This window comes from Mercenaria mercenaria, chromosome 10 (genome assembly GCF_021730395.1).
Source record: "Mercenaria mercenaria strain notata chromosome 10, MADL_Memer_1, whole genome shotgun sequence".
Lineage (NCBI taxonomy): Eukaryota > Metazoa > Mollusca > Bivalvia > Venerida > Veneridae > Mercenaria > Mercenaria mercenaria.
The window spans coordinates 47,995,910-48,014,370 of record NC_069370.1 but is presented as its reverse complement, the minus strand read 5'-3'; the positions used below and the strand labels follow the sequence as shown (position 1 = coordinate 48,014,370).

The 18,461-nt window shown below is 35.7% G+C and overlaps 1 protein-coding gene across 1 annotated transcript; it reads left to right on the top strand.

Moving 5' to 3' along the window:
- The first annotated feature begins 1,078 nt into the window (after positions 1–1,078).
- On the top strand, positions 1,079–7,392 carry LOC123561672 (thyrotroph embryonic factor-like). The gene is made up of 5 exons (XM_045354186.2): positions 1,079–1,194; positions 1,313–1,496; positions 1,777–1,958; positions 3,600–3,796; positions 4,156–7,392. The coding sequence occupies exons 3-5, from the start codon at positions 1,817–1,819 to the stop codon at positions 4,735–4,737; spliced, it is 921 nt and encodes a 306-aa protein (XP_045210121.2). The 5' UTR covers positions 1,079–1,194; positions 1,313–1,496; positions 1,777–1,816; the 3' UTR covers positions 4,738–7,392.
- Positions 7,393–18,461: the final 11,069 nt, after the last annotated feature.

The window sequence follows — 18,461 nt, the reverse complement described above, 5'->3', positions numbered from 1 at the left end:
CTCTCTAGTTCTTTAAATATTCAAACAAATTTCTTCTATTAAAACCTTTGTTTTTTTTCAGAATGGTGTATGAAATTACACGACCGTAGGAACAGGGGGCCAGGGGGCCGCCCCCTCCCCCCACCAATAATTTGACCGATTATGGTAATTATCTTGCCAATTAATTATTATTTGACAGCGAGTCTATTTTAACTGTGACCTGTCACCAGACATGCAGTTTTATAATTGTATTGTTAACCTTATTAGTGTCAAATCAAAACAGAAAACATGTAAAAATGATAAAAAAAAGGCCTTAGAACAGCGTTTCTTTGTCAGACCCAAGCCCGAGAAAAAGGTGAGGGGTTTTATACTATACTCATTATACTGTATTCATTTGAAAATGTCAAAACATGGGGTAGGCCTATATTGTATATAAAATTGCAGTGGTAAAAGTGTTCTTAAATGCTCCCAAAATGTCCTGGAATGCAGGAAATGAAGCGCTGAATTTCAAAATTTAATCGGGGGAGCATGCCCCCAAACCCCCCCTAGGTAGTCCCCTACTTTTCTGTTTCAGTCGGCTGATTTTTATAATGTGTGCCCCCCAATCTGAAAATTCTTCCTAAGGGCCTGAATTATCTAACCCTCAGGCCTGTTATTGAATTCGTGAGTTACTCAGTAACGGACAGTTCAGTTATTGAACGGTCCTTTCCCGAGCATAAAAGTAAACTCTAGAATCATATCACTGAAATTCTACATTTTATGTTTCAGCATGATTCTCAAAATGACTCTAAGAACAGGAGAATAGAACCCCGGGGTGCACACCCCAGAATCCGCTCCCGCCGAAAACATCCTGGGAGATTAAACCCCCCACACCCTTTAACGTCCACCGCATACACCGATTGATTTTTGAGGATACCACAACTTTCCGCCCTGGCAAACAGCAACGCAGAGCGCCATCTATCAAAAACAAATTAAGAGCGCACCTGTGACTTAGTATTGGTCAAAGGTGACGCTCTTACCAACGAGATATTTTTAGAATTTCACGTTCTATCGGAGAAATTTGATTGGACAAACGTAAATATTTTTAGATATTTCTCTGGCATAGGATACGTAATTTCTATTTTTAGCAGCATTATTGCACAATAAGTATACGAGTATGTGAAATTTTAAGTCATTAGAACGAATGTAGACAGAGGGAACGGACATTCAAACCAGGTACCTATGTTTTTCTTTGCAAATACGTTTAACCAACCCTTTTATATCAATTATACAAGTCATTTAATTCCTTTTTACTGTTCTTTTTAAAGAAAAGTTGGTCAAATTATGCTTTCAGCCAAACGGGCGAAGGCCAACAACAGGCAAGGCAAAGAAGCCGAAAGACTAGAAAGGAAGCCATATTGGAAGGCGAAATCCGCCTTAGTACGACAATTGTTGATACTTTCAACATTTCTACCACAGTCAGCACGACGGAGCTACCTACGGACTTTGTTAACATGCTTTGTGATCAGGAAATTCAGGTATTTATTTTGTTGTCAAATTTTTTGACACGCCCACGTGTTTATTTCCGTTTTTATTTGACAACACTAACTGACTAAGTCTTGTCAACGGATGGAAGTAATTATAATTCATCAAAATGAATCTCTAAAGTATAAAACAGCATCATGATCAGTTTGTTTCTGTGTTAGAAATCATCAACTGTCATAGACAGTTTATATATATTAAATGTAACAAGATGTCATTTCCCTTTTTACTGACGGAATCGCCCCGTGTCTGTAAATACCACATTTTATTTGACAGTGCCACTCGGAAGCTGGGGAGATTGTTCCGAATACCCTTGATGAACTTGTCGAGTACTTGGACATCGAGGGAGCAGAGCAGGGTTCTGGACTGTTCGGAGACGAGATTCATACAATCGTCGATGGACAGTTCAAAGAATTCACTACGTTCGGTACAGAAGATGAGTGGCCTGTTTGACACCGGTAAATTTCTGTCCAGTTAATTCAATTTTCTACAATGCACTTAATTGTTAAATAAGTTAGTAATGATTAAATTAAATCAAAAATCAGACGATATAATGTTGCGCAGTCGAGTATTAAATTAAACCAAAAATCAGACAATATATGTATCATAGGCAGTGATTTTTCGAGGTAAACTAAGTAAGGTTTGTTTTAAATGAAGGAGAATACACTGATTAAAGAATTACAGATCATTTAAATATTATTCAATATAAAACCTGTTGAAGCCAGGACTGTCGTTAAATCATAATGTAAGTGTAGTGGAGGTATGGTCCCTGATACAGAATATTTTACATTGATAGAGTAAGATCAAAGAAAGGAAGAAAAAATTGGACATGTGAATGGAAAATGTTTGATTTTCTCTAAAATTCAAAAGAAAATGAATGTAACTAAACAAACTTCACTTTTGTTATTATGGCAAATATGCCTTTAATTAAATAGATCTTGAAATTACTTTTCATGCATCTTTTTCTCTTGCATGAAATACTTTTCAAAATATTGATCTATTGTCCATATAGGTTGTTAATATAAAATTTTCAATCGATGACAGTCCTAGTTTAAATTTCAGCATATACGTACTGTATTACTGAACCTTTCTGCATACCAGCATGTTTACTTAAGGTATTAATTTTAAATGACCTGGTATTGTTATTATTTTTCGATGTTAAACATAACATAGTCCAGTTTATTCAAGGTTTTATCTTAAATCAGTTAAGTGCATACAGATATGATACTACATTGACCTATATTTATTATATTAAGACAGCTATGTAGATGGTGATCAGTGGTTACCATATACATGTAAAAGCCTTGACCTCATTATGCTACTGTATTGCAACAAATTTCATCATACCTGACCTAGCTATTTATAGCATGTTTCTAAATATAGAGATTAGTATTGCAAAATGTTCTTGAATTTTCTTTTCAAATTCATATGTTTGTTAAGCAGAACTGCTTTAGATTTGCTTGTGAAAACATTAAAATGGAGTAAAATAGATCTACATATTTTTTTTTAAAGAAAAGAAAGCACTTAGTGTTTGTTATATATTTTAATATTTGGAGTAATATGATTTTGACAATGTAGGCTTGTTTAAGAGATACATTTTGACTCTTAATACTTTTACTAGTTTTAAAATATTTTAAGCTAGATGATGTTCTAAAAGAATCAAAATGGAGTGAGAATTGTTAGTTCATCTCAAAACTGGAGTGAGTCTTAAGGATTTGTGGCCAGGAACAAAACTCTTAAAACAGTTTTAGAATGTAGGGGAAACAAATCTTGCTAGAGTAATAATTCAGGCTTATAAATCCATTGGATTTATTCAGATGGGATAAAGTTCTTTGATTGCTTGCTCATAGCAACATTGAAAAAATACAGTTGAATGCCTTGAGAGAAGAATATAAGGTAAATTCAATTCTACATGTTTGTGAACTTACTGTAATTGTCACTATATATTCAAACAAGTTATTTACACTAGGTACTCAAGTTACTGATTTTTATAACAGTTCATTAGGTAATAAGCTGGACTATGTTATTATTTGCTTCACATTATGAAGTTAAGTAGTTATTATAAATTCCACTTTCTAATCAATATTTTTTGTTTACAGATAAAGCTAGCAACACAACTGTTGCTAGCAAGGCCTCGAAACCTGCTGCACTGGACATCAACAAGATGGATATAAACAGCATAGGGGGCTTTATGCCCGATGATGATTTGGGCGGCATTATTGCTGACATGCCGTTTGACCTGACAGAGGAAGACTACCTGGACAGCTTCGTGGATCTCTCGAACTTTCTCCTGCCGGTAAGTTCTCAAAAAAAGATAAAGCTGGATTCCCTACTCCAGATATTTTTTAGTGTATGCATCTACATTTGACAAGTTTCTGTCATGATAAGTTCAAAATTAAGTTTTTATGGAAATATTTTTGGTTCCTTTCTTTGCCAATTACTATTGTGAGATTTGTGGTATGCATTGACATAGGAAATTGTGTTTTCCTTGGATGGTCATTGTTTTGGCTCACATTTAGTATATTTAAATACTTCTTAGTCATTTCTATATTAATGAAAAAATAATTCTGAATGTGATATATTGTATGAATGGAGAACTTTAATATAAAGAGTTTGGTGAACTTAGTAAGAATGGTTTATGATTATATTTGACAGGAGAATTCTATGAAGGGATCCAGCTTGGCAGTTGATTCTGAAGTTGACAATGGGGAAGTGAAGGAAACGATCCCGACGGATTTCTCTGGAATAATCTCCCATCTTAATACAGAACCAGCTGTCTTTGAAGTTACACCAGAAGTGGTTACCTCGACGTCATCATCTCTTCGTAAACGCAAGCATGTGGACTACGAAGAGGTGGTAGTAGACGACTTTGTTATCAATGTCGTAGATCAGCCCATTGACGGCGAATGCTCAATGGCTGATCACGACTATGTATCAAAGAAGCCTAGATTGGCTGAACCAGTCACAACTGTGAAGGCTTCACATGTGACTTCATCCATTCAGTCTAAAGTCACTCCCACGTACAAATCGACGGACAAGTACAGGGAGAGACGTGACAAGAATAACGAAGCATCACGGCGATCACGACAGATCCGAAAGCAGAAGTTCATCGAAATGGACAGTGAGGCGAATGATCTTGAAGTGAAGAATGAGGCGTTGCGGAAGAAAATTATTGAATTAGAAGCTTTAGCTAAGACCATGAAGGCAATGCTTATCAAAAAGATGACAGACAAATAAACAGACATTCAGGCTGAGAAACAATAGAAATATATAATTATTTTCAAGACTGCATCTATAGAACAAGGAAAACTCAGTAAAGATTTTGTATTTAAAGCAAAGTTTACCTTGAATACCAGGGTTTTTAGAATTTTGAAAAAAAAATCTTACAACAGATTTTCAGTTATGTTAATAAACTGTAAATTAATAAATTTTTAACACCCAGTTTTGATAACTTCAGTCATTTTCAAAGTTGTTCCGTACTAGACTAGGATAGAACCGAAATTGGGAGGATTGCTAATGTTTTGTTATTCTTGTTCTTTTTTTACACTTCTACACAGTGTAAATTGTTAATTTCACAGTTCAGATCATTTTCACATTTTGACAGGTTGAAAATTGATGAAAAGTTTTGTATATTTTTAATATGCCATGTTGATCGTTGTATCCTGACTTTTAATTGCATTCATAAACATGTCATTGACTACTGTGATTTTAACTGATGAGATAAAATGAAAAAAATATATATATATAAAAAAAGTGAAAAATTGCTAAAATAAAAAAAATTAAATACTCAAAATATTGCTAGAAAAATTCTAAAAGCGGAAAACAACAAAAATATGTTAGCATTAACATGAATGTTGTATGGTTGGGTGTTAAAGATTGGAACATTTACCAGTAGGAGCAGTGTAGATGTTGCAAGGTTTAAAGTGTCTGGACAAGAATTTGTTTGATTTATAAGTGTTCATGGTATCAGAAAGAGTTTGCACATAAACAAATATACTTGCAACAAATTCTTGCTTTTACAAATCATACTTCCCATGTACTATTTTGATGAAACTGTTAGTGTATAATGATTTATAGACCATCTTCATTTTTATTACATTTTTTTTGTTTTCATTTTGGGGATTTAAAGCCAATCATTAATTTGTCAATGAAAAAAGTTCAGAAATACTTTCCTCTAAATAGTACATGATATTTGAGGTTTAGATTTCCATATGTCTACTTGTAGAAAATTCCCATTTAATAGTGTTCGGTGACTGCTAAATTTATCTGCTAAATTCATTAAAGAGACTGGTACTTGCATGTAAATGTACTTCAAAAATAAGACTTTACACAATTCGAGGACTGAGCACGAAACTATTGTCTTGTTCTTTATTTATATACAGTTACAATAGTTTCGCGCTCAGCCCATGACATGTAAAAAAATAAGCTTTACACATGTAAAACTACCTTTTGCTAAATTTTCAATGTTCTGAAATGCTTATGCAATAATGAAATTACTGTAATACTACAGTACACGTAGGAAATCTCTGCCTTAATACAATTTATTATATTTACTTCTGGTCTTAAACAAATAGTGATTTTCAAAAATTGCGATGATGTTGAATTAATTTAGAAATGTTATTTGTTTATTTACATTTAAATGTGCTAAAGATATATTTATGAAAATCATTATTTGTATACGGGACTGTTTACCATATCTATTAAAATTCACATAGCGTAAAGTTTATAAACAGAAGAGAAACAAAATTTGCAGGTATAGCAGAATTGGTTGATACATAATTAGAATGCGCTGTGAATTTAAGTAAATATGGTAATTATTTTATGTTATGTAAAGTTTCCTTGGGACATATGTTTAAAACCTTGGAGCTTACATTAAAAATGTCTGGTCATAGTAAATTCATTCCTGAATTTTGTGCATTTGTCTTTTGGATATTTTAAGGTTAATTCAAATTTTGTTTAAGAATGTCTTTAACCCTTAGCCTGCTGGTGGCAAAGAATTCTGCCTTTGCGACCAGTGCAGATCAAGATCAGCCTGCACATCCGTGCAGTCTGATCATGGTCTGCACTGTTCGCTATCCAGTCAGTAAATTTTAAGTAAACACCCCTTCAAATGATAAATGGTACAGCCCAAATTAGAAGATGGACCAGTCCATTATAGAAATTTAGCATGGTAAGGGTTAATTATATGTACGGTTTTGATCAAGGAGTGAAATTACTATGACCAATTTAGATTATGGGACAATCCACTAAAATTATGTTCTTTGTTTATAAATTTTAGTGTGATAATTAAATGCATGTTTTTTTGGCATGCCTTTTTCTATTTATATACAAGCAACAAATAACGTGAACCAACTGTTTTGTTGTAAATTTATGAAAAGATGAAAGCTTGATGTTTAGATAGAGTGCTTGATTTATTTGGGAATGTTTACATCCTAGTGTGTGCTAAAACTGTAGAAGACAGTGAGAAACTTACTTCTAGCTGTAGTTGAAATTTTATTGGATTACCTCGAACTTTCTCTTACTTTTGTATGGAAGTTGAATGCTTGAGTTTTTAAGATTGTTTTATAAATAGTTTTTGATATATTGAGCTGTTAATCAGTAAATTGCACATTTTGTACAAAATGTTTTAATTTATTCCAAATGTTTGTTTGTCATTGCATTAATTATCACAGATATTTGTTGAATATAACAAGTTAGTAACCACTGTGCGGAAATTTCATTATGTTTCATCATTGTTTACATTGATACTTTATCTACTTAGAGATGGCACACTTGTTTTGTACTTTGATTTAGAAGATTACTGACCTATTTTACAACCTTGTATGCAATTTATTTATAAGTGATGTAATTTCATGCATTTGGTATGACGAGTAATAAAAGGGTATAAAAATATACATGTCTTAATGTTTCACTGAGCCAGTGTACCGATACAACTGTGGCATTTTCCACCTCCTGCTAATACAAGTATTTATAATCCCCCGACGAAAGTCGGAGGGATATAGTTTTGACGTTGTCCGTCCGTCCGTCTGGAGCCATATCTAGGAAATGGTTGGGAATATTTATTTAAAACTTCATATACATGTTCACCACTATGAGTTCTTGCGGCCCGTCAAGTTTCAGTCAGATTGCCCAAGTAACACCAGAGTTATGGCCCTTAGAAATTTCTAGTGTTAACCATATAGGGTACTATAAATATGGCAATTTCTACATCATAATTTTTGATATATTTGACCTAGAACTATGAAACTTAAACAGAATTTAGATCACCATAATGTGGTTGTGTACACACAATTTCGTTCGGATTTATTTGTAAATTAAGAGTTATTGCCCTTTAATTGTATAAAAATCCACATATTTGTACATAACAAACTTACCATTTGGTAGAATTTCATTAAATTTCTTTCATTCTTTTCCATAAAAATTTATTGTAAACATGTGAAGTTGTGTACCCACACCTGGTCACCCCCTTACCTTGATCACACATCCCCCGATTCCCCCCCCCCCCCCCAAAAAAAAAAATCCTTATTTAAATTTTTTAAACAAACTTCATGTACATGTTCACCACTATGAGGGTATGGGGCCCATCAAGTTTCAGACAGATTGCCCAAATAACGCCAGAGTTATGGCCCTTAGAAGTTTCCAGTGTTAACTATATAGGGTACTATAGATATGGCAATTTCTGCATCATAACTTTTGATATATTTGACCTTGAACTATGAAACTTTAACAGAATTTAGAGCACTATAATGTGGTTGTGAACACACAATTTCGTACGGGTTTCTTTTGTAACTTCAGAGTTATTGCCCTTTAATTTTCTAAAAATCCACATAATTTTATTTGTACATAACAAATTTACCATTTGGCAGAATTTCATTAAATTTCTTTCATTCTTTTCTGTGAATATTTATTATAAACATGTGAAGTTGCGCACCCACACCTGGCCACCCACTTGCCTTGGTCACCCCCACACCCCCTCCCCTCCCCCTCCCCACCCCTCCAAAAAAAAATATTTTTTTTCATTTCTTATTTTAGATTTTTTTCAAACCTTCCATGATTATTTATCAACATGCAAGTTGTACCATTCCCCCACCTCACTCCTCCACCCAGTCATGCCCACCACTGATCATGCATCCTCTGCACCCCCACCCCTACCCCCCCAACTTCACCCTTTTACCCTTTTTTTTTAATTTTTAATTTTCTATCAATATTTATAATCAACATGTGAAATTTTGTCTCCTCTCCCGTTCCCCCGCACACCCACCCCCTAAAAAATAAATATATTAAGTTGTGACTGCACAAACCTTGTCCTAAGCCATATTCAAGATATCTTACCTGTGTTCTCATAAGAACATCTGTTCTTTTAAGTTCAAATGTACATGTTAAACAGCAACACCTGGTGCCAAACCACTCAAAGACAATATTTCGTTCCAGTTAAACTTCACTGCCATGTTCAAGATATCTTACCTGTGTTCTCTTAAGAACATCTGTTCTTTTAAGTTCAACTGTTAAACAGCAACACCTGGTGCCAAACCACTCAAAGACAATATTTCGTTCCAGTTAAACTTCAAGCTCACATTTCAATTAACTGCATTTAATTTTAAAAGCTAAGCTTATTACAGTAAGCATATCCCATTCAAAATAAATTCTTTAGTCAGGATCAAAGTATGATACATTTATTATGTACTTATTTTTAAACGTTTGTTTTCTGTTAAATTGATTTTGACTAATGAAATTATTTGCTTCTCATTAACATCCTTAACTTTTTGCCGGATATATTTTTTTGCCATTCCTCACCACAAACCCTTTCAGCGGGGGATACCAATTCATCGAATTTGCTTGTTTCATTATAATTCGTTATGTTCAGGTTTGAAGAAAGAGATCTATTGATGTGTTAGTTTGTATTTAACTGGGCTATACAATGTAAATGGAGAGCTATCCTACTTAAGTCTTGATTAAAGTTTTTTATGCATGTTCTCTCTGTTATTGATGAATTTGCTTCAGACTTAAAATGGTTGTTCCTCATCATCACCCACATCATTTGAACAGTGGCCATAACTCTCACACAAATGTTTCATGAATTATGTCCCCTTTTTAGCTCATCAGAGCAAAAGATTTCATTTTAGGAGCTACTTAAGCTAAAAAAATTGGAAAACGAAGGAAATTGAAGGAACTAACTCTGGCACCGATATAGCTCAAAATAGAATTATTTTCAAACAAATTTTTCACATGAACTGTTCAATGGATTTTCATCAAACATGGTTTCTTAACATTATTATAAGGTCCTCTCCCAATTTTTTCAAATAGGGGTGCTTGACGCTATAACTAATACTAGAAATATTTACAAACAACTTCTCATGAACGGCATGATGGATCTTGTCAAACTTTGTCTGTAGCTTCAGTGTAAGTTCCTTGTCCAAATTTGTTCAAAAAGTGGCATTTGGCCCCTTCAAGGGACTGCTAGAGGTAAAACTAGGAATACCTTTAAAAGACTTCTTCTCATGAACGTATCAGTTGATGTTCATCAAAGTTGATTTGTAGCATCTTTATAAGATCCTCCCTTCACTTTTGTCGAGCCCGCTTGCAGAAGCGGAGACATAGTCGTCCAAATGTTCGGTGTATGTGCGTCCGGCCGTCTGGATTTGTTTGTCCGGACTATAACTTTGACATGCATGAAGCAATCTTGTTTATATTTGGCATGAATGTTAACCTCAGTGAAATGGAGTGTCTTGCGCAAACCCCACGGTCAGGTCAGTTGGAGGTAAAAGGTCTTGTCAGATCTTGTCTGGCCCACAACTTTGACATGCATTGAGGAATCTTGTTTATTTTTGGCATGAATGTTTAACTCAATGAGACGGAGTGTCTTGTGCAAACCCCATGTTCCTATCTCAAAGGTCAAGGTCACAGTTAGGGGTCAAAGGGCGGGCTGGACATGTTGCCCATGGGCATCTAGTGGTCAAATGTTTGCATCATGCCACTAGATCAGAAAGAAAAACCTTTAAACACTTCCTTCTCATGAAGTGCTTGATGAATATCATTAAACATGATCTGTAGCATCAGTATAAGGTCTTCTCCAAATTTTTAGCCCACCATCATCAGATGGTGGGCTATTCAAATCAGTCTGTGTCCGTGGTCCGTCATTCCGTCCGTCCGTTAACAATTTCTCGTTATCGCATCTCCTCAGAAACTATGGGGGGATTTTGACCAATCTTTGTCAGAATGATGTATTGGTACCCTAGTTGTGTTCCCCTGAAAATCAGACTGGTTCAACAATTTTTAAGTGAATTACCATAATGGCCCTTTGTTTATTATCCCCCGACGAAAGTCGGAGGGATATAGTTTTGGCGTTGTCCGTCCGTCCGTCCTTCCGTCCGTCTTTCCGTCCGTCCATCCGTCCTTCCGTCCGTCCGTCCGGAGCCATATCTAGGAAATGATTAGGAATATTTATTTAAAACTTCATATACCTGTTCACCACTATGAGTTCTTGCGGCCCGTCAAGTTTCAGTCAGATTGCCCTAGTAACACCAGAGTTATGGCCCTTAGAAGTTTCTAGTGTTAACTATATAGGGTACTATAAATATGGCAATTTCTGCATCATAACTTTTGATATATTTGACCTTGAACTGTGAAACTTTAACAGAATTTAGAGCACTATAATGTGGTTAATAAGTTATTGCCCTTTAATTGTCTAAAAATCCACATATTTGTACATAACAAACTTGCCACTTGGCAGAATTTCATTAAATTTCTTTTATTCTTTTCTGTGAACATTTATTGTAAACATGTGAAGTTGCGCACCCACACCTGGTCGCCCACTTGCCTTGGTCACCCGGGGTGACCCCGGGGTCAAAATTGACCCCGCCCCAGGGGTCACTTGATTTTACATAGGAAAATCTTTAAAAATCTTCTTCTCAAAAACCAGAATCCCTAGAGCTTAGATATTTGACTTGTAGCATTGCCTAGTGGACCTCTACTAAAGTTGTTCAAATCATGACCCTGGGGTCAAAATTGACCCCGCCCCATGGGTCACTTGATTTTACATAGGAAAATCTTCAAAAATTTTCTAAAAATAAACCAGAAGACCTAGAGCTTACATATTTCACATGTAGCATTGCCTAGTGGACCTCGACAAAATTTGTTCAAATCATGACCCCCGGGGTCAAAATTGACCCCGCTTCAGGGGTCACTTGATTTTACATAGGAAAATCTTCAAAAATTTTCTAAAAATAAACCAGAAGGCCTAGATCTTAGATATTTGAATTATAGCATTGCCTAATAGACTTCTACAAAATTTGTTCAAATCATGACCCCCAGGGTCAAAATGACCCCGCCCCATGGGGTTACTTTATTGTACATAGAAAAATCTTCAAAATTTTCTAAAAATAAACCAGAAGGCCTAGAGCTTAGATATTTTACATGTAGCACTGCCTAGTGGACCTCTACAAAATTTGTTCAAATCATGACCCCTTGGTCAAAATTGACCCCGCCCCAGGGGTCACTTGATTTTACTTAGGAAAATCATTAAAAATTTTCTTAAAATAAACCAGAATCCCTAGAGCTTAGATATTTCACATGTAGCATTGCCTAGTGGACCTCTACAAAATTTGTTCAAATCATGACACCTGGATCAAAATTGACCCCGCTCCAGGGGTCACTTGATTTTACATAGGAAATTCTTCAAAAAATTTCTAAAAATAAACTAGAAGGCCTAGATCTTAGATATTTGAAATGTAGCATTGCCTAATAGACTTCTACAAAAATTGTTCAAATCATGAGCCCCGGGGTCAAATTGACCCCACCCCATGTGGTTACTTGATTGTACATAGAAAAATCTTCAAAATTTTCTAAAAATAAACCAGAAGGCCTAGAGCTTAGATATTTGACTTGTAGCATTACCTAGTGGACCTCTACAAAACTGGTTCAAATCTTGACCCCCCAGGGTCAAATTGACCCAGCCCCAGGGGTTACTTGATTGTACATAGGGAAATCTTCATAAATTTGCTAAAAATAAACCAGAAGGCCTAGATCTTAGATATTTGATATGTAACATTTCCTAGTAGACTTCTACAAACTTTGTTCATATCATGACCCCCGGGGTAAAATTGGCCCCGCCCCAGGGGTTACTTTATTGTACATCGGAAAATCTTCAAAATTTTCTAAAAATAAACCAGAAGGCCTAGAGATTAGATATTTGACATGTAGCATTGCCTAGTGGACCTCTACAAAATTGGTTCAAATCTTGACCACCCAGGGTCAAATTGACCCAGCCCCAGGGGTTACTTGATTGTACATAGGGAAATCTTCATAAATTTGCTAAAAATAAACCAGAAGGCCTAGATCTTAGATATTTGATATGTAACATTTCCTAGTAGACTTCTACAAACTTTGTTCAAATCATGACCCCTGGGGTAAAATTGGCCCCGCCCCAGGGGTTACTTGATTGTTCATCGATAGATCTTCCAAAAAATTTCTAAAAATCATCAGTTTGACATTAGAAACATGTAGCTCATATTACTCTGGTGAGCGATCCAGGGTCATCATGACCCTCTTGTTTTTCATTTTTAATTTTCCATCAATATTTATAATCAACATGTGAAATTTTGTTTCCTCTCCCGTTCCCCCGCACCCCCACACCCTTAAAAAATAAATATATATACATATATATATATATCCATTCCTTTTTTTTTTTTTAAATGTTCAAACCTTCAACATGTTAAGTTGTGACTGCACAAGCCTTGCCCTCAGTCATGTTCAAGATATCTTACCAGTGTTCTCATAAGGACATCTGTTTTTTTAAGTTCAAATGTACATGTTAAACAACAACACCTGGTGCCAAACCACTCAAAGACAATATTTCGTTCCAGTTAAACTTCAAGCTCATATTTCAATTAACTGCATTTAATTTTAAAGCTAAGCTTATTACAGCACAGGAGTCTGAAATTCTATCAATAAGACCATAGAAGTCTATCTTTACAAAAATACCCCCTATATAAATAAAATAAACACCAGGAATGAAACGTCAAAAACCCAGGGTCCCCTGAAAATACGCACGGAACACATGGTGACCGCAATTTAGCGAGCGTGGTGAAGAAATAACACTAAAATACACCTACTTCACTCGACAGTATTCAAATCGATACATTTTACGAGAGTAATCAGACATTTTCTGAGGTTTTCTGAGATTTTCAGCTGTCGCCGAAGCCATTCGCTGACGTCACAACAATAACAACAATTACAGCGCCGGGATGAAAATAAGAAAGTAGCAATTCCCGTACTGTCTTACCTTCAAATTACATAACAGACATTTTCATATTACTCTATTCAAATAAAAAAGTCATTGTTCACTAAGTATCAAATTTTACTACTGAAATTTAGATATTCCGCTGCATCGAAAAATGGATTATCCCAAGAGTAACCTCCCTTTACTGCACGGGTTTTCCCAATCAAATTTTGTAAATTATCTTTTTATTGCAAAAGGAATCTAGGGGATATTATAGACTGATGTAAACATATAAATATTCTAATACTTATTTACCCAACGTACAAATTTTAAAAGATAAAATAAGTATTTTATCTTTATCCCGGCGCTGTACTTGTTGTTATTGTTGTGACGTCAGCGAATGGCTTCGGCGACAGCTGAAAATCTCAGAAAACCTCAGAAAATGTCTGATTACTCATGTAAAGTGTATCATATTTGAATACTGTCGAGTGCGGTAGGTGTATTTTAGTGTTATTTCTTCACCACGCTCGCTAAATTGCGATCACCCTGTGTTCCGTGCGTATTTTCAGGGGACCCTGGGTTTTTGACGTTTCATTCCTGGTGTTTATTTTATTTACATAGGGGGTATTTTTTGTAAAGATAGACTTCTGTGGTCTTATTGATAAAATTTCAGACTCCTGTGATTACAGTAAGCATATCCCATTCAAAATAAATCCTTTAGTCAGGATCAAAGTATCATACATTTATTATGTACTTATTTTTAAACGTTTGTTTTCTGTTAAATTGATTTTGACTAATGAAATTATTTGCTTCTCATTAACATCCTTAACTTTTTGCCGGATATATTTTTTTGCCATTCCTCACCACAAACCCTTTCGGCGGGGGATACCAATTCATCGAATTTGCTTGTTTTTATAATTTACATAGATTTATATAGGGAAACATTTTGAAAATCTTCTTGTCCAAAACCACAGGGCCTAGGGCTTTGATATTTGGTATGAAGCATCATCTTATGGTCCTCTACCAAGATGATTAAAGTTATATCCCTGGGGTCAAATATTGCCCTGCCCCGGGGTCACATGGTTTATATAGACTTATGTAGGAAAAAAGTTTGAAAAACCTCTTGTCCAAAACCACAGGGCCTAGGGCTTTGATATTTTGCATGTGACATCATCTAGTGGTCTTCTACTAAGATTGTTCAAATTATCCCCCTAGGGTCAAATATGGCCCCGCCCTGGAGATCACATGGTTTATATAGACATATAACCTTAGGACGGCCAGCACATATTTATGCAATCCCGCCAGGCATATGTATGTTTTTGACAACACAGAAAATGATGTCACTCGACCTTCAGCTATTTCCGGAAGTAAATAAAATGAAAGTAGAAATGCTAAACTTGAAAACGAAAGCCGCATTTTGATTCGTAGATAGTCTGGGGTCACGCGCAGGGGTCACCCCGTCTAAATGTATGCGCGTGGACTTCTTTTTTTTTTTTTTTTTGCTATTGGGGAGCCAATTTTCAGCACTTTATTACGAATTGAAATTACCTGGGCTTTAGTACAGCATGTCAGCTTTTAATCTATGAAAAAATATTTGAGCTCTGGATAAACAGAAATCCCACAGGGGTCCGTAACGGACCAAGTGTACATTGATAATTTTGGAACTTCATCAAATCGCTCAAAATGTCATTTTTGATGTTGTCTGGTATATGCCTCAGATGTAAGATATAACCGTATTTGAGAGCTGCAGACCTAGACATTTCAGAAATATTTTCAAAATAAGTTTCGTGTAATAAATGTTGTTTCTACGGAAGCGTGAAAGGGCCATCAGACGCTAATACGTTTTAGTACGTTAAGGCTGCGGAAAGGATATAGGGAAAAACTTTGAAAAACTTCTTGTCCAAAACCACAAGACCTAGGGCTTTGATATTTTGTATGTGACATCATCTAGTAGTCTTCTACTAAGGTTGTTCAGTTTATCCCCCTATATAGGGTCAAATATGGCCCCGCCCTGGGGGTCACATGGTTTACATAGACTTATATAGGGAAAAACTTTGAAAATTTTCTTGTCCAAACCACAAAGCCTAGGGCTTTGATATTTGTTATCTAGCATCATCTCGTAGTTCTCTACCAAGATTGTTCAAATTACCCCCCTAGGGTCAAATATGGCTCCGCCCCGGGGGTCACATGGTTCATATAGACTTATATAGGGAGAGCTTTTAAAATCGTCTTGTCAATAACCTACAACATTCAAATTTGTACCACATGTATAGTTTTGAGTGGCAAGATGAACAGTGACATGAGTTGACCTTGATTTTGACCTAGTTACCTACTTTCACATTTCTGTAGCTACAGCCTTCAAATTTGGGCCACGTGCATAGTTTTCTGAACCGGAAAAACTTTGACCTTGACATTGACCTAGTGACCTACTTTCACATTTCTCAAGCTACAGCCTTCAATATTGGACCACATGCATAGTTTTGTGTATTGAAAAAAACTTTGACCTTGACATTGACCTAGTGACCTACTTTCACATTTTTGAAGGTACAGGCTTCAAATTTGGACCACATGCATAGTTGTGTGTTCCAAAATGAAATTTGACCTTGATTTAGACCCAGTGACCTATATTCACATTTCTCAAGCTACAGCCTTCAAATTTGGACCACTTGCATAGTTTTGTGTACTGAAAAAGACTTTGACCTTGACATTGACCTAGTGACCTACTTTCACATTTCTCAAGCTACAGCCTTCAATATTGGACCACATGCATAGTTTTGTGTATTGAAAAAAACTTTGAACTTGACATTGACCTAGTGACCTACTTTCACATTTTTGAAGGTACAGGCTTCAAATTTGGACCACATGCATAGTTTTGTATTCCGAAATGAAATTTGACCTTGATTTTGACCTATTGACCTACTTTCACATTTCTCAAGCTACAGCCTTCAAATTTGGACCACATGCATAGTTGTGTGTTCCGAAATGAAATTTGACCTTGATTTCGACCTAGTGACCTACTTTCACATTTCTCAAGCTACAGTCTTCAAATTTGGACCACATGCATAGTTTTGTGTACCGAAAAAAACTTTGACCTTGACATTGACCTAGTGACCTACTTTCACATTTCTCAAGCTACAGTCTTCAAATTTGGACCACTTGCATATTATTGTGTACCGAAAAAAAACTTTGACCTTGACATTGTCCTAGTGACCTACTTTCACATTTTTGAAGGTACAGGCTTTAAATTTGGACCACATGCATATTTTTGTGTTCTGAATTAAAATTTGACATTGACGTTTTATCTAGTACCTACTTTCAAATTTCTCAAGCTGCGGCCTCCATATTTGAAGCACATGCATAGTTTTGTATACCGAAATGAACTTTGACCTTGAAATTGATCTAGTGACCTACTTTCACATTTCTCAAGCTACAGCTTTCAAATTTGGACCACATGTATATGGACCACATGCACAGTGATGTGTACTGAAATGAAATTTGACCTTGATTTTGATCTTTAGCTAGTCTTGAAATTTGGAACAATCAAAAATGGCTCAATGGTGGGCGCCAAGATCACTCTGTGATCTCTTGTTTTCAAATGGGGGCTAGGCATCTTTTAGGGACAGTTATAGCTAAAAACAGAAAAAAAAGCTTTTCTACTATTTTTAGCTCGTCTATTCAGAGAATAGTAGAGCTTTTGGACTTGCCTGTACGTCCGCGTTGGCGTTCGCATCCTGATTTGCTTTAGTTTTTGTATGTAAGCTGGTATCTCAGTAACCACTTGTGGGAATGGATTGAAACTTCACACGCTTATTCACTGTGATAAACTGACTTGCATTGCACAGGTTCCATAACTCTATTTTGCTTTTTAGCTTTTGTGATCGCCCTATGTCCGTCGTCCGTCATCGTCAACAATTTGACTGTTAACACTGTAGAGGTCACAATTTTGAGCCAATCTTAATGAAACTTGGTCAGAATGTTACCCTTAATACTATCTTGAATGAATGAGTTCGATATTGGGTCATCTGGGGTCAAAAACTAGGTCATCAGGTCAAATCAAAGGAAAAGCTTGTTAACACTCTAGAGGTCACAATTTTGGCCCAATCTTAATGAAACTTGGTCAGAATGTTGCCCTCAATAAAATCTTAGACGAGTTCGATATTGGGTAATCTGGGGTCAAAAACTAGGTCACCAGGTCAAATCAAAGGAAAAGCTTGTTAACACTCTAGAGGTCACATTTTTAGCCCAATCTTAATGAAACTTGGTCAGAATGTAACCCTTAATAAAATCTTGGACGAGTTTGACATTGAGTCATCTTGGGGTCAAAAACTAGGTCACCAGGTCAAATCAAAGGGAAAGCTTGTTAACACTGTAGAGGTCACAATTTTTGCCCAATCTTAATGAAACTTGGTCAGAATGTTATCCTCAATAAAGTCTTGAAAGAATTTGATATTGGGTTATCTTGGATCAATAACTAGGTCACCAGGTCAAATTAAAGGAAAAGCTTGTTAACACTGTAGAGGCCACATTTATGACTGTATCTTCATGAAACTTGGTCAGAAAGGTAGTCTTGATGATCTCAAGTTTCAGTTTAAATCTGGATTATGTAGGATAAAAAACTAGGTCACCAGGTCAAATCAAAGGAAAAGCTAGTTTACACTGTAGAGGCCTCATTTATGACCATATCTTAATGAAACTTGGTCAGAATATTGATCTTGAGGCTCTATAGGTCAAGTTCAAATCTGGG

Excerpts from the sequence above, each read along its gene's own strand:
- LOC123561672 (XM_045354186.2), top strand. The coding sequence starts at position 1,817 with ATGAACTTGTCGAGTACTTGGACATCGAGGGAGCAGAGCAGGGTTCTG. Across the intron at positions 1,959-3,599 it reads GAGTGGCCTGTTTGACACCG|ATAAAGCTAGCAACACAACT; the intron begins GTAAATTTCTGT and ends TTTTGTTTACAG. Across the intron at positions 3,797-4,155 it reads TCTCGAACTTTCTCCTGCCG|GAGAATTCTATGAAGGGATC; the intron begins GTAAGTTCTCAA and ends TATATTTGACAG.